The following is a 14,061-nucleotide window of genomic DNA, read 5'->3' as shown; positions in this document are numbered from 1 at the left end:
CTCAGTGCAGCCCCTTTTCACTGCCACCGTCTCCCTGGATGGACCAAGAAAGCACCACCTGAATACAAAAGAGGGGCTGAAAATGCTATCTCCAGTAAATTCTAAGAGGGAGATCATTAAGCTTCTCTAAGTACTGTCTTCTCTTCCCTCACATAACCTATTGGCTTGCTTCCATAACATTTATCACTTCAAAATTTCTACAGAAATATTAGATCACAGCTATGAATTTGCACAGAACAGTGTTTCTGTAGAAAATAACTGTCAAGAACAGTGTTACATAAAGCTGTTTAAGGCATGACGAGACAGCAGTGTGGTGCCCGTTTCTTCCCACCTGGGTAGCTGGATATTCAGTTGGAAGGAAGGGACAGAACTGTATTCTTTCCCCTCCTGTAAAGGTCAATCCTAATAGACTTTGAGATTAACAAGCTTTTGCTCATTACTGATAGTGACATATTGCCTATGTGCATGTCTGTCCCCAGTCACCTCATAACCTGATTAGTGACCGATACTCTTGATCTGGGCAGCGTCACAGTTCCTAGCAAAGCTAATAAGACGTAGTGTTCCTCTAACTCGGGTTTCTCAACCCCAGCACTAGTGCCATTTGGGACCAATACTTTGCGGTGAGGTCTGTCCTGGGCATTGCAGGATCTTCCGCAGCGTGTCCAGCCTCTCCCCAGTATATGCCAGAAGCATTCTCTTCCTCCCCTCAGCTCTGACAACCAAAAAGTCTTCAGACCAGTCCGATGTCCCCTGAGGGCAAAATCAGCCCTGGGTGAGAACCATCCTTCTAAAGAGGATTAGCATAGCCATGCTTGGCCATGAAGACCCACCACTAAGTACAGATCCCTCTGGCCCCCGCTCTGTGTGTCCACTCCAGGTAATAAACTCGCGTGAGGGCCCCCTCGCCCTCTTGCCCATTGGCTTGGTTATGTCTGTGTGAAGGACATAAGTGAGAGCAGGCATTGGGTTTGCCAAAGCTGCTTAGACAGGCTGGGGGCCGGAAAGCAGAGGGTCTGACCCTGGCAGGAGGAGCCATAATTTAAGGAAAGCTTGAGAGTGAGGCGTTTACTAGGGCCTTTCTGTCTGGGAAGGAGGGATACTTTTGAGATTCGTGAGCATGAGAGCTGGAGATATTCCATGTACCCTGGCTTGAATTCATAAATGTCAGATTCTAAGAGAGAAAGCAGCAGCTGAGTTCTTTGTTTCCTCTTTGGTATTAGAAAGCTAGGGAGGGAAGCAGGTGCCCCCTCCTCACCCAGGCTGGAGGGGGCCGAAGCGAAGGGGTTTAAAGACCCGCCGCATAGCATCCAGCACTTAATGCCAGTATACAGATTACGTACAATCCAACTGAACGTCTGTTCTGTTGTTCTTCTCCAACAAACCCAAAGCCATGTGTTTGTTAAGTGCTCAATAAGAGGTCGTTGCTTGAATGACCTGGAGTCAAACTGCAGGGAGACCGGAGGGAGGCTTCTCTGTGGAGTGTCTCGGGCCCATTTCCTGCACTGTTATAGCTGTGAGGACTACAGAAGTAAAATGTCAGATGATGACTCTTGCATTAACTGTAGTGATGGGATTCTTGTGATTCTAGAATGAAAGGAATTCTTATGAAAACATGAAAGGTAGTGCAGAGCAAGATGCTTTCCCTTTGTGTGCCTCTGATTTCTCATCTCTAATGTGGAGCTGAGAGTAGCTGCGCTCTCTGCGCCGTCGTGAGGATGACTGTCTAATGATATATCTAACACCCCTCCCACAGCACGTGGCCTGCGTCTGCTGCTCAGTCAGCATCGGCCTTGGCGCGCAGATGCTGTGGTTTGGTGCTGTTCATGGTCAGCCTCAGGATGGGTTGGGCAGGTGATTTGGTTTGGCATCTCCTAGGTTGGTGTTGCAGGAAGCTGAGAAGGGACCCCAGGGTTCTCAGTACTTCCACACAGGGGATGACCTGTGAATGCAGGAACTTACCTGGACCTGCAGGAACTTACCTGCACCTGCAGTTCAGAGCCAGCATGCAAATGATGTTCCTTTCCCTGGTGTTTGCATACACTCATTTCACTGTAGCATTCTAGGATCTCTCTAATCCAGAATACCAGTGTGGGGTTGGAGCCCTTGATGGGGAGGAAGCCACGTGATGAAACTTAGTGGAGGACGTGAGCACACAGGCCCTCTCCTTTTCTTTCAATAGCTTGTCCCTCAAAAGAGCTTTGCTGTTCTTGGCATTTTGGCTGTGGCCCTCGAACAGATGATTCTCAAGTCCTTCCATCCCCATGTCTCCACTAGCAGGACAGCCCCACTTGGATGTGTCCAGTTGTGTCCCTCAGCCTTGGACTTGGTCCTCGAGTTCAGTGAGATCACCATGTAGGTCGTCTTGCACAGTGCCTGGAGTACAGCTGCTTAATAAACATTGGTTTTAATGGAACGGATGTCATCATCTGTCTCCTAATAATATAAATAGTAACTACCATTTATTGAAAACCTGCTGTGTGCTAAGAACTGTGCTTGCCACTTACACACACTATTTCTAATCCTTGTGCTGGTACAGCAAAGTTGAAATTATGGATGGCTTGGTATTTTTTTTAATTGAAGTATATAGTTGACTTGCAGTATTGTTTCAGGCGTACAGCAAAGCAATTCCGTTATGTGTATGTATTTTTTCATGGCTTGGTGTTCTTGAATACCTTTTATTCACGCTTGCTTTTTGGCTTAACTGTCCTGCCCTGCCCTTCCCAACATCCCATGTGTAAATACTTTCTATTCTTCAAGATTCCCTTTATTTTAAAAATAATTATTTTATTTATACATATTTTGAATCAGTAAATAAACAATCGTGATGCAGTAAATCAAAAGTCATAAAAGGGCATATACTGGAAAATACATCTCTTTCTCACCTCTCTCCACCTACCACCTAGTTCCCTCCTCAGGAGCAGCTGTGTTATGGGTTTTAGGGTTTCCTTTAAATACCCTTTCCATGAACCTCTGACCTCTCAGTCAAAAACAATGTCTTTTCTTTTCCCCATCCTGATTTTTATCTTGTTGTATATACTTTTTCATTTTATTCTGAGAGCATTAATAAGGGGTGTTAACAGGTAGAATACCATTAACTACTTTCTCTCATCTGAACTGGACTTTTTAAATACACTTTATACATTTCTTCAGTAGCAGCCCACTGCGGAGTGGAGTGGTTAACATCCTGTAATCCCCTCAAGGACAGGGCCCTCGTCTCGCGCATCCCGTGCCCAGTAGTTTCATTCAGTGTGTTTGTAACTCATAAATACGTAGCTTAACATATTAGTTGTCTCTGTCCTTTCGAATGTCTTGATAACTATGGACACAGCCCATGCCGTAAAAAACTGCCATGAATGTAGTTGAGAGCGAAATGCTTTGTCTCCTGGCTATCCAGAGAGTAGTATAAACTGCACCCCCTTTTCTTATGCAGAATCGCAAAGGCGCCGTGAGTGAGCTGGAACACATTCCTGACGCGGTTTTATGCGATGTGCATTCTCACGATGGTGTTGTCATTGCTGGGTAAGCGAAAACAGTTTTTCAGTTAATATTCTTCATCCTAAGGTCTTTCACTTTTCATGGACCACCCTCTGCGTCCCAGCCACCTTATTCTCCCTTGGGAGTGCGTGCCTTCCCACTTATAGCCCTCGTGGAGATGGGCCGTCTCCATGACTCTGTATCCTCCAGTAGTTGAGAGCTCTGAAGCTAGTGGTGTGGAGCGGCTCTGTGATCCATTTGTGTCCATGCATCTTTGGAGCTTTTAAATCACTCTTATGGCATGTTCTGTTAGATTTTCATTAAGGCAAACAGTTTGTATTTTATGAAGACATAAAAAAGTCAAGCAATAATAATAAGTGTTGGCAGAAACAGGTGCTATTCTTTTTTTTTTTTTTTGCGGTATGCGGGCCTCTCACTGCTGTGGCCTCTCCCGTTGTGGAACACAGGTTCCGGACGCGCAGGCTCAGCGGCCATGGCTCACAGGCCCAGCCGCCCCGCGGCATGTGGGATCTTCCCAGACCAGGGCACGAACCCGTGTCCCCTGCATCGGCAGGCGGACTCTCAACCACTGCGCCACCAGGGAAGCCCCAGGTGCTTTTCTTGATCTCTTGTTCTGAAGCCTTTATTATGAGGAAGGGCTGTGGCCACAGGTAATCTTCCTTCCCCACCACACAGTTCGTATTTGCAGTTAACTTGTCCTGAAATAGGCTTTTTGTTTGTCTCCATTGCCGAGAAATTTAATTCTAACTTCTGTGTGAATTCCTTTGGCTTCTGTTCCAAAAACCACTTTCATGAATTCTGCATATTTTATTACAGAGATGTTTTTATGTGTTTCTTTAATGTATAATAAGAAGATGACTTTCTTCTTGGATTAACAAGATGTCTTGAACTAGTCTCTCACAGTGTGTACTTAATGCCTTAGAGACCAGGACACTTAAACTTCTGAGTCTGGATTGACTTCGCAGCGAGACACCCAAAAGAGCTTTCTACCTGGAGGAGCAAACAGAAACAAACCTTGGCCTTAACAGCTTAGTAGTAGGAGAGCCTTTTTCTTTAAAGAAAACTCTTTCCTTCAGAAGCATTCCTTAACTGAAATTTCCAAGAGTCAGATTATTTTAATATTTTGTGGTCCGTAGTACCTATGTAAAAGTATTTTGCTTCAAACAAGATAAGCCTTAGGAGGAACACTTTCCATTGCCTTGTGTTTTACTGGCCATGATTTCGAGGCCAGTAAATACCCTTCTTGGGAGTGCTATAGAACTATTACTTTTAGAAAAACTAATGGACCAGAAATCTAGAATTTTATCCCTTCAGTTATCAGTGTGGCTCTAGGCTTCTGCCCCTCATTGCTCAAGTATGGGCCTGAGAGCTCATGCTAGGTAAGATCCTTTTCACCTGCTAATTCTGAGATTCCTCAATAACTCCCAAAGGGACTGGGATCATTCTAGCTTAGAGAAGTCTCCTGGTGTGTCAGGGGCCTTTGAGGACAGACTATTGAGATTGAACTGAAAGAGTCATAAAAGGAATTAGAAATGAGACGATTCTCGAAAGCCAATTATGAATTTCTTATCTGGACACTAGTCCAGATGCCAGTCCTTCTTTTCCTGCCTCTCCGTTCCCTCGAGGCCTGCTCAACATTACAGATTATGCCAGCACAAAGCAAAGCGATGGCAGAGTTTAGTGGATCGATAAGATGAAACTTGATCTGTGGGTCAGAGAGGCTCCTCATGGCCCCTCTTTCTAAGAGAACCTTAGTTTATGGCCTAGCATCAGATACTTCAATCTTGCTTGTATATAGAGCATTTTGTGTTTATCATGAAAATTTTATCTGGTGGTTACGATGCTTGTTTTCTGGGTCAGATCTTGAATCCCTTTTCATTTGAGACAGCGGTGTTTGTGGTTACCTCATTCCCAATCAATGTTGTATTCACCAGGCTTTCTGCAGTTATGTATCTCCAAGGAGCTTCTTAAAGAGACAGTGGCCATCTCACCATTTCCTTCTCTTTTACTTCTCTTGCATTTCTCCTATTTTTCTTCTTCCCTTCCTTCTTCTCTATTTTTTTACACAAGTAGAATCTGTTCAGACGCTTAGTTTTTTTATATCTGCGGCTAACCGATGTGACATTTTTGCATTTAAACCTGTAAAATTATTTTATATAATTGATGAAGATTATGTTGCAGAATCTTGCCCCAGCTTCTTCCCAGCTTTTCAGTCCTTTTGTGTAAATGTTCCTGGATTGGAACTGCATTGCTTAGGCTTAGACTAATTTGTGTCACACTTAAGCTTAGAGCGAACCCAGTCTCGGCTCTGCCTTACTCTTCTTTGCGCGCAGAACCAGGGCACCCTTCAGATGCGCATTCACTCGGAAACGTGGAGACACTCAAGTCCCTGTCCAGTGAAAGGACCGGGACGCCTCTTACCTGAGGCTTGTTTTTCCAGCAGAGGAAACAGACGTTATTCTCAAAGCTTTGATCTTTCACTCTTGTCCATGAGTGTTTGCTTCCTTTCCTGTCTCATGGGTGATAGTTTTCCAGTTACCTTTTCCTGATGTTTGGAGCCTTTGAAATTTGTTTCCAACCTCCCTTTTTCCTCATTACTCTTCCCAGGGCACCTTTGGTTCCCTCCCCCCGCCCTGCCACACTGTCCTAGTCACCTCTGACCATGTCTTTTTTTTAACTTGAGATGCTGTTTCCATACCATAAAATCCACCCTCTTAAATTGTGTAAGTCAGTGATTTTTAGTATATTCACAAGGTTGTGTAACTGCCCACCGTTATCTAATTCTAGAACGTTTTCATTACCCCCGAAAGAAACCCAGTCCCCGTTTTTTCGCGCCCAGCTCAAGCCTTGCCTCCTCCCACAGGTTCCATGGGGTGCTAGCCTGTTAGCGCCCCACTGCCGCTCTGCCCCAGCGTCTACCCTCCTCACACCTCCGGAGGGGTGATTATCTGCAGCTTATAGGGCAGCTAATCACGTGGCCTTGAGGCTTCGCCTAAGCATTTTTGTCTTAACCTTACAGCCATGTATTTTTTTTCAGTTAATTTGTAAGCGTCTTTTAAAACTAGAGGTGATATATAATATTTCATTAAATGCTCTGTAGTACTAATACTTTTTTTTAGTCTGAAAAAAAGGATTAACATTTGATAGACTCCCTTCCCCCCACCTGTATACTCCATGGTACGTGGGAAGCTGGAGGAATTCCTAATTTCTTTTGTCTGTTCTCCGATTTCTTAGTTTTTTTCAACTTAGAATCATACAGCTTGAAACCCGGAAGGAACTTAGAGATTCTCTTCCGAAACACTCATTCTGGGTGAGGTAGCTGAGGCTCAGCAAGGTCCGGGGAGGGAGCTGGCAGCCGTGCCCTGCCTGCCTCGCTGTGCTTCTGCGGGGGGGCGTGTGGAGAGCCGGGCCCCAGCGCTGCCTTCTGCAGCCCTCGCTCGCTACTCTGATGGCTTGGCTATTATAGCGTCACTTTGGTTTCTTTCATGGCATGTGTGGACCTTTCCTTTCTGTTAAAAATGAAAACAGCAGTAAAACCACATTGTCTTTGCAAAACTATTAGAAAGTAGAGACGAGAAATCCACCTAAACCCCAGCATGCTGCCACAATTCCCGTTGTGGCTTTTGGTGTGTACCATTTAGTTTTCTGCCTGCTTTTTAATATTGCTGGATTTAGGTGGATGGATTTTTATTTTTTCCAGATTAAGAAATTATTTTAGGGACTTCCCTGGCAGTCCAGTGGTTAAGACTCTGCACTTCCACTGCAGGGGGCACGGGTTCAATCCATGGGTGGGGAACTAGGATCCTGAATGCCGTGTGGCACAGCCAAAAAATTTTAAAAAAGAAATTATTTTAAAATGCCTTCATAATCCTCAACTTCTTTCCCATATAACTTTTTGCCTTGAAGTCTCTAAACCATCCCTCAAACCCGGTCTCCTGAGTGCACCTTCCTTTTTTTCGGTCAGTGCCATAAATAAAGATAAAGATCAAGAGTTTTATCTTGTTGCCTGTACCGTTTTCAAATGGTGGGGGCCATGTATAAAGCATGTTTGTAACCTCAGAGCCTAACACCAGTCCCAGCACCGAGGAAACTTTGGGGAAGGTATGTATAGAAGGAAAACTTCTTGCACTTCTGAGACCCTGCACTCTCTGAGCCTCCTTACCGCATCTTTGACTTACCAAGCTCTTAACTCTGGCCCTTCCTCGTGCCTCTCTGTGGTGTCATGTGGCCACCTAGCAGTGATATGCAGCATCCCAGAAAATACCAGAAACAGTGGTTTTCTTTGCTGGTCAGGTAAGTGGAAGTTCCTTCAACGGTGACTAAGTATGTAATTCAAATACAACCTTTACTTTGATTTTTTCTGGCTAAAATTTCCCATTTCTTTAACCTGAGAATAATTTGTGCTGAGAAGCCACCAATCTCTGCGATAAGCCACCTGTCTCTTTCTCTCAGAGCTCAGCCTGTGTCTGTGTTTTCTTTGTGGTCTGGTAGCGTTCCTGAAATGCGGTGAGGTTTAGCATGTGTCTTCCTTGGATTTAGAAGAAGAGATGTTATCTAGAAAGTTGGTTGATAATAAGTGATTAGGAAGCATGGTGTTTGTTTCTTTGTTTTTGTTTGTTTGTGGTGAGAGCTCCGAGAATTTTAGAATGTCTCTCAAATTATACGTTTATCATTGAGGGAAAAGACTAGAAGGGACGAGGCTATGACGGCATCCCAGTCCTGTTTTGTGAGGCCTAGACCGTCCTCTTTCTCCACAGTTGCACTCTGGGAGTTAAGGGTGTTGAAAACAGATGACATCATGAGTTCAGAAGGGTCACATTATAACCTGAGATGTAGGTCTAGGTATAATTTGCCAGGAATATATTCGCTTTACTGCCATCTAGTGAAGGAGAGCATCTCGGGTAAAACTTGCCGGAGAAAGTCAAGCGGGGGGGCTCACTGGGAGCCTTGTGCCAGCTCTGCTAACCATTAAGCTATTAGCTCACGAGAAGCTTTTATCAGATGCCCAGGAGTATGGTGGTGTTTTGCAGTGAAGTCCCTCCTCACTGTCACTTAAGATTCATAAGTCTGAAGCGCTTCAGTTTGCGTAAGAAAGCATACTATTCACATTAGAGGACCATTCCCCGCCGCCCCCCCCCCCCGTTTTGGTTTTAAAAAACATCAAGCCCCCTCTTTGTGTCAAGGTTTTTCTCAGCACTCCTAAATGCCTCTCCTTCCGTTTTCTGCTGTGGTGATCTGCCTTTTTAGGGTGCAACTCCTGCCTTGACTGGAAGGAACAGTGACTGTGTATCCATGTTTCTTCTCTGTCAAGTGTGGTTGGAGGGAAAACTGGATCGTCTGATGTCACCAAGTGCTAGGTGTCTTCTTTCCCTGAAAAGTACTCAGTTGTCCTGTTTGGTCTCCTGCACTTCCTCCATCTCCATTCCCTCTGAGGCAAGTGACACCAAGCAAAACCACACACACGTCTCTAGCAGCCAAGTGACCTCTGGCTGTCGTTCTGGCTTTTATCCTTCCTAGAGCTCTGTCTGTCACAACCTGGACAGAGTCGAGAGGGTTGCCAGTCTTATGTAGACATGAAGCAACATTTTGAGCTTCCAGTTTATATATGTAAAATTTGGTGTCTGAATCTCTGGTTGGTTCACTTTGCCTATTGACACTTTATTGGAATGTTATCATTGTTTATAATTAAGAACTGTTGGAAAATAATAGTTCAGACACAGGCACGTGTCTAAGATAACTTGAAATATCTTGCTTTTAGCCATTTTTTCTCCACTTTTCCCAGTAATTAAAAATGTGCCTTTGTATTGACCATGTACCATGCCAAAATATGGCTTTGATCTGAAATAGTGTGTATTTGCCCTGAATTTTACAACACTTGCTATTCAGGAGCTGAGGACCTCAAGGATGGTGTTTGTAATACTCTAGCTTCATGTGAATGTATAAAAATGGATAATACATAGGATTAGTTTGAGGCTCTTGAGATGATAACAGATGCTTTGTAAATACAGATTGGTGATAAAAATTGCATTAGATAAATGTCACCCCATATTTATACTTACTAAGGACTTGCTTTCTGTCTTTCTCCTTTTTAAAAAACTGTTTCTCTTGGCAGTTCCTTTCAACCTTGCGTTATATAGACTTTGTGCTGCTGCTTATTATGACATTGGATTGTTTCCCATAAGGAATTCGATCATTACCCATTAGGGACCTCTTTTTATAAATACTTTTATTTTCTGCTGTGAGGTATACATGCTTTTCTGGTAAGTAAGTCTGAGGTAAGATATTGATAAGAGACCAGAGGAGAGCTTTACACTTATTATATCCTTAATGAAGGAGCTCCAGAATATCCTTAATAAATACTGGTGAACTCATGACTGCATTTATCCATCTCTGGTTCTCCAAGGAATAATGGGAAGGGCCACAGCTACAGTTACTCTGCATAATCATCATTGGCTCTGACTCTATTGATTGTGATTAACCAAGATGTATGGAAAACAGTTTTAAGTGTGTAGTGCATGGATCTCGTAAGGTCCATTAAGATGTTCATTATTTTTCAATTGATGCATCTTAAGCTGCACTTGATGTTTGTAGTAGTGCATTTCCACAGAAAGACTGCACCGTGGGATTGAGTTCATTTTGTTAATTGCATAATACAACACAGTCATGTTTCATAGAAAACAGTAAATACTCTTGCTTTCATTGATTTGTAATCTTTGGTATTACTAAAGAAAGTATGGAGTATGTGTGACTAGCTCCTAAAACCTCTGCATGTTAAGGGCATAATGAACATTTCTTGAAATGTGGGCACTGCACTTGTAGGGGCCTCTGCCTGATTGCTTTGTAGGCTTTAAACCACTTCCATCTTCTGAGTTTAAGTCAGAATCGTTCATTCAGCATGTACTAAGCACAGATGAATACTGCAGACACATTCCTTGCTGACGGGAGGGGTACACATCTCTTGCTTTCCTTGCTGAGGGGAGGGGTACACATCCCTTGCTCATAGGCCAAAGGGATACAGTTACAGGTGGTTACAGGACAGTGTGAGAGAGGTTAGGGTAGGGGAAGAGCGGGCACCCTAACACACTGGGGAGAGGCACCTAGTGTAGGCTCCAAGTCAGGCAGGGTTTCTCCTGAGAAGTGACTTCTCAGTTGAGTCTGGAAGGGATGACTAGGAGTTGGCCAGGCAGAGTTTTTATTTATTTATTTGGCTGCACCAGGTCTTAGTTGCGGCACGCAGGCTCCTTTAGTTGTGGCATTCGGCACCTAGTTCCCTGACCAGGGATCGAACCCGGGCCCCCTGCGTTGGGAGCGTGGAGTCTTACCCACTGGGCCACCAGGGAAGTCCCCAGGCAGTTTTGTATGGAGTAAGGACGCAAGTAACTTGCATAGATTCCATGGCTCCTCACTCCCAAACCAACGGTGGGCATGAAAAATCCATTACAGCATTTATTTTTCTGGTGAGTTGGATGGAATACAGCTTCAGAATCCTTCTCAACACAGGGCTGTAGGCAGCCACTACTGATTTATTGGATTTGACACACAAATGAAACCATTTGCTGTTCCTGGCCTGAGGCCTCATAACAAGGCTCCTTTTGGCTGCTGTGAGTACTTGATCAGAATAGACTTGTGACTTTGGGGGTGGCTCTGTGACTGTGGTCCTGTAGAGGGTGAAGTTTTACCAGCCATCCCACATGTGCTCCCACATCACCTGTGAAGCATGTGTAGGCGGCACCTTTGCATCTGCCCAGTCCCACGCCCCTTGCCAGCATACTGAGCTTTTTTCTTGTTGGCTTCTTGCCTTCCAGTTGAGCTGTAGTGGTAGAATTGATGAGTTAGGGTCAGGGGCTATGTCCGGCAAGCCTGAGTCACAGTATTGAAAACAGTAAATTCCTTATATTGCACTTAAATGGGGATGCTTCTTAAAAGCCGTATGTGTTTACAGACACTCATCGGAGGAGGCAGAGTGACTTGTTGTCTAGAGCAGCAGTTAGAGAAAAGCCTGGGGACCCGGTTTGACCCCAGCTGTGCCATTAAAATGTTTCTTGTGACCTTGGGTAAGTCACTTAACCTGACTACCAGATTCTTAAAACAGTGCCCCAGGTTGTTGTGAAGAGCCTTGAAAAAAATTTTTTTAGCAAATCACTGGCAGCTGGAAGCAAAATGGAACCATCCCCCCACAGCTCCCACCTGCTTGGCTCCTTAGAGGAGGAGAAAGGTTCAAGGTGGTTTGCAGCTGTACAGCACTTCTTCCATTTTCTTCAGGTCTCCTAGTCCAAATAAGTAGTCTGCTTATTGGAAATGTACTAGTTAATGAAAGCTCTTCCATGGTAAATCATTTTAAATTGGCAGTTGCTCTGGTGTGCCGAGCTTGAAAGAGGCTCTATTCCCATTCTTTCAACAAAAAATCAGCTGTGGTCTCTGACCTATTTATTTGGAGGTAAACTCAACGTTGCCAAGCATAAAAAAAGACTGGGAAAAGCATACAGCTTCACTGGTCCGTGCCGTGGGCTGGGACGTCCTTACTCGTTTGGAAAAGGCTTCTTTCTTCCTTAGTTTTTCTTTAGCGTTCTTACATCAGCTAATATATTAGTCGCAGTTGTACTTTGCACAGACACTAATTAGAGAGCCATCAACATTGGGGTCCAAAGGCTTACTGACAATGCAACTGTCATAGTGGTGTCTTAATTGGTTGAGTGTAATTGTCATTAGGCAGCCATAAAGACATCTGGAGCTCTGGAGAAGAATCAGCCCTTTTCCCTACCTCCCTTTCCTATCTGTTCTTGCTTCTCCTGGCCAACGTTATTAAGCGCTTTTAGATCACATTTAGAGTTTGGTCCAGGTCCCTCTGCCCCAACCAGTGTTTTAACCTCATGAAAATGTCTGTTTCTTTAGCACGAGTTCATTAACACAGTCTGAGCACCACTGCTATGGTTGCTTTCATGTGTCAGATTTTAGAGCCTATTGCTGAGTCATCGTGTAGTACCTGCTGAAATGGGGTATTTATTCTCTTTTCCCATCATAAAGGAGACCCCGAGTCTTTTATATTTGCCTTGTGAGTTGCTTTGCAGCATTTATGCTATTATCATGCTTTTTAGCCATGAAGAATGGAGTTGATTTAAACGGATATATATGGAAAATTTCATGTTTACCAAAATAATTTAGCTTATTCCGTGTTTTATAGAGAGGTTTTAATCAGTTTGGAAGTAAATGCAAGAAGTCTGACGCATCTCGATGCACGCATTCCGGTGTTTCACTGACCATTAGCACTAGAAGGTGGGCAGCAGAAAGAAAAGGAGATGCCACTCAAAGCAGCTGGGGACCCCCTTCTTTCAGCTGTGTGTAAGGCACTGTGATGGAGGCTGTGGCATTGAGGTAGGGCGTTCACGAGGACTTCACGGTCAGGGTGAGGAGACGTGGGATGTAGCAGTGAACGCCATTTCTTCAGGTCCAAGGGCGCAGTAGTTGAGTCAGAGAGGCTTCATGGAGGAGGAGGGCCTGGGCTAGGCCTTGAGACGTTGGTGGGCTTGAGTGAGGTAGGTTGTTCTCAATCTTGGTGGCACGTTGGGAAACACTGTTGTCTGGTTCCACCCCCAGAGAGTCAGATTTCATTGATCTGGTGTGCCCTTGGGTATTGGGAGTTTTAAAAGCATCCCAGGTGACTCTAATGTGTAGCCAAGGTTGACCCACCCAGCTGGTTCATGGGGAGGGAAGGGGCTCCAGAAAGGTGGAGCCAAGGTGCAGAGACACCTATGGTGTGGAAGCCAGTGAACGGCAGGCCTGGCTAGAGGCCAGCTCATGCTAAGGAAGAGGAGAAAGTGAGGCTGGAAGAGGGGTGGAGGCCAGTTTGTGGAGAGTTCTCAGTGCCTGGCCGGTAGTTAAAGCTTCATTCAGTGTGGTGTTGAGGCCTCAGGATTACAGAGGGCTTCCTAGGTGTCAAGTACTATCGTAGTTCTACTGTTCTGGTCACTGGATCAACATCAGTGAGCAAGACCCAACCCCTGACCTTAGAAGCTTGTGGGTTCGTAGGGGAGACGAACAGTCAGATGACTACACACGTACTCACACAGTTGCCACTCGAGGAAAGTCTAGGCCGCTGTCATGGTAGATGATAAGGCTCAGGGTCTAGTGTGGAGAGAGAGGGAGAGAGATCCGTGTAGTCAGGTATTTTTGAGGGCTTGGCTGGTGCGGGGCTGGCTGCAGGTGGGCGAGGCTCAGGAGTGAGGAGGCTGCCGTGGGGCGGCCGGGAGCTGATGCGGGAGTGGGACCTGCTGGCAGACGGGGAACGAGAAGGGCAGGAAGGGCGTGCTGACCGCATGTGTAGCAGTGTGGGTGGCCAGGGAAGGAGGTATGGAGGAGCCCCTCGGTCTTGTACCAGTGACCTGGGATGGATGCTGTCACCGACAGAATCAGGAACTTGCAACAGGCCAGTCTGGTTGTGGGCTGAGGCTTTTTGAGGAGAGCACGTGTTTAATTTTAGGTGGGTGGAATGGCAGTGGGAAGGGGACAGCCGCATGGAAGAAGAGGCTGGTCAGGAGCCTTTTCGATGTTAAAAGATGCTCCTCTCTG

At 45.2% G+C, this 14,061-nt stretch overlaps 1 protein-coding gene across 1 annotated transcript in view; it reads left to right on the top strand.

The window, feature by feature from the left end:
• FBXW8 (F-box and WD repeat domain containing 8) overlaps positions 1-14,061 on the top strand; it is a 114,007-nt gene that overhangs the window by 27,895 nt on the left and 72,051 nt on the right. The window contains exon 4 of the mRNA XM_019950376.3: positions 3,431-3,519. Within this exon, the coding sequence (XP_019805935.2) occupies positions 3,431-3,519 (89 nt within the window). The remainder of the gene's footprint in view (positions 1-3,430; positions 3,520-14,061) is intronic.

This window comes from Tursiops truncatus, chromosome 13 (assembly GCF_011762595.2).
Source record: "Tursiops truncatus isolate mTurTru1 chromosome 13, mTurTru1.mat.Y, whole genome shotgun sequence".
Taxonomy (NCBI): Eukaryota; Metazoa; Chordata; class Mammalia; order Artiodactyla; family Delphinidae; genus Tursiops; species Tursiops truncatus.
Note: the sequence above shows the minus strand (reverse complement) of the source record. Positions and strands in the feature narration are given on the sequence as shown.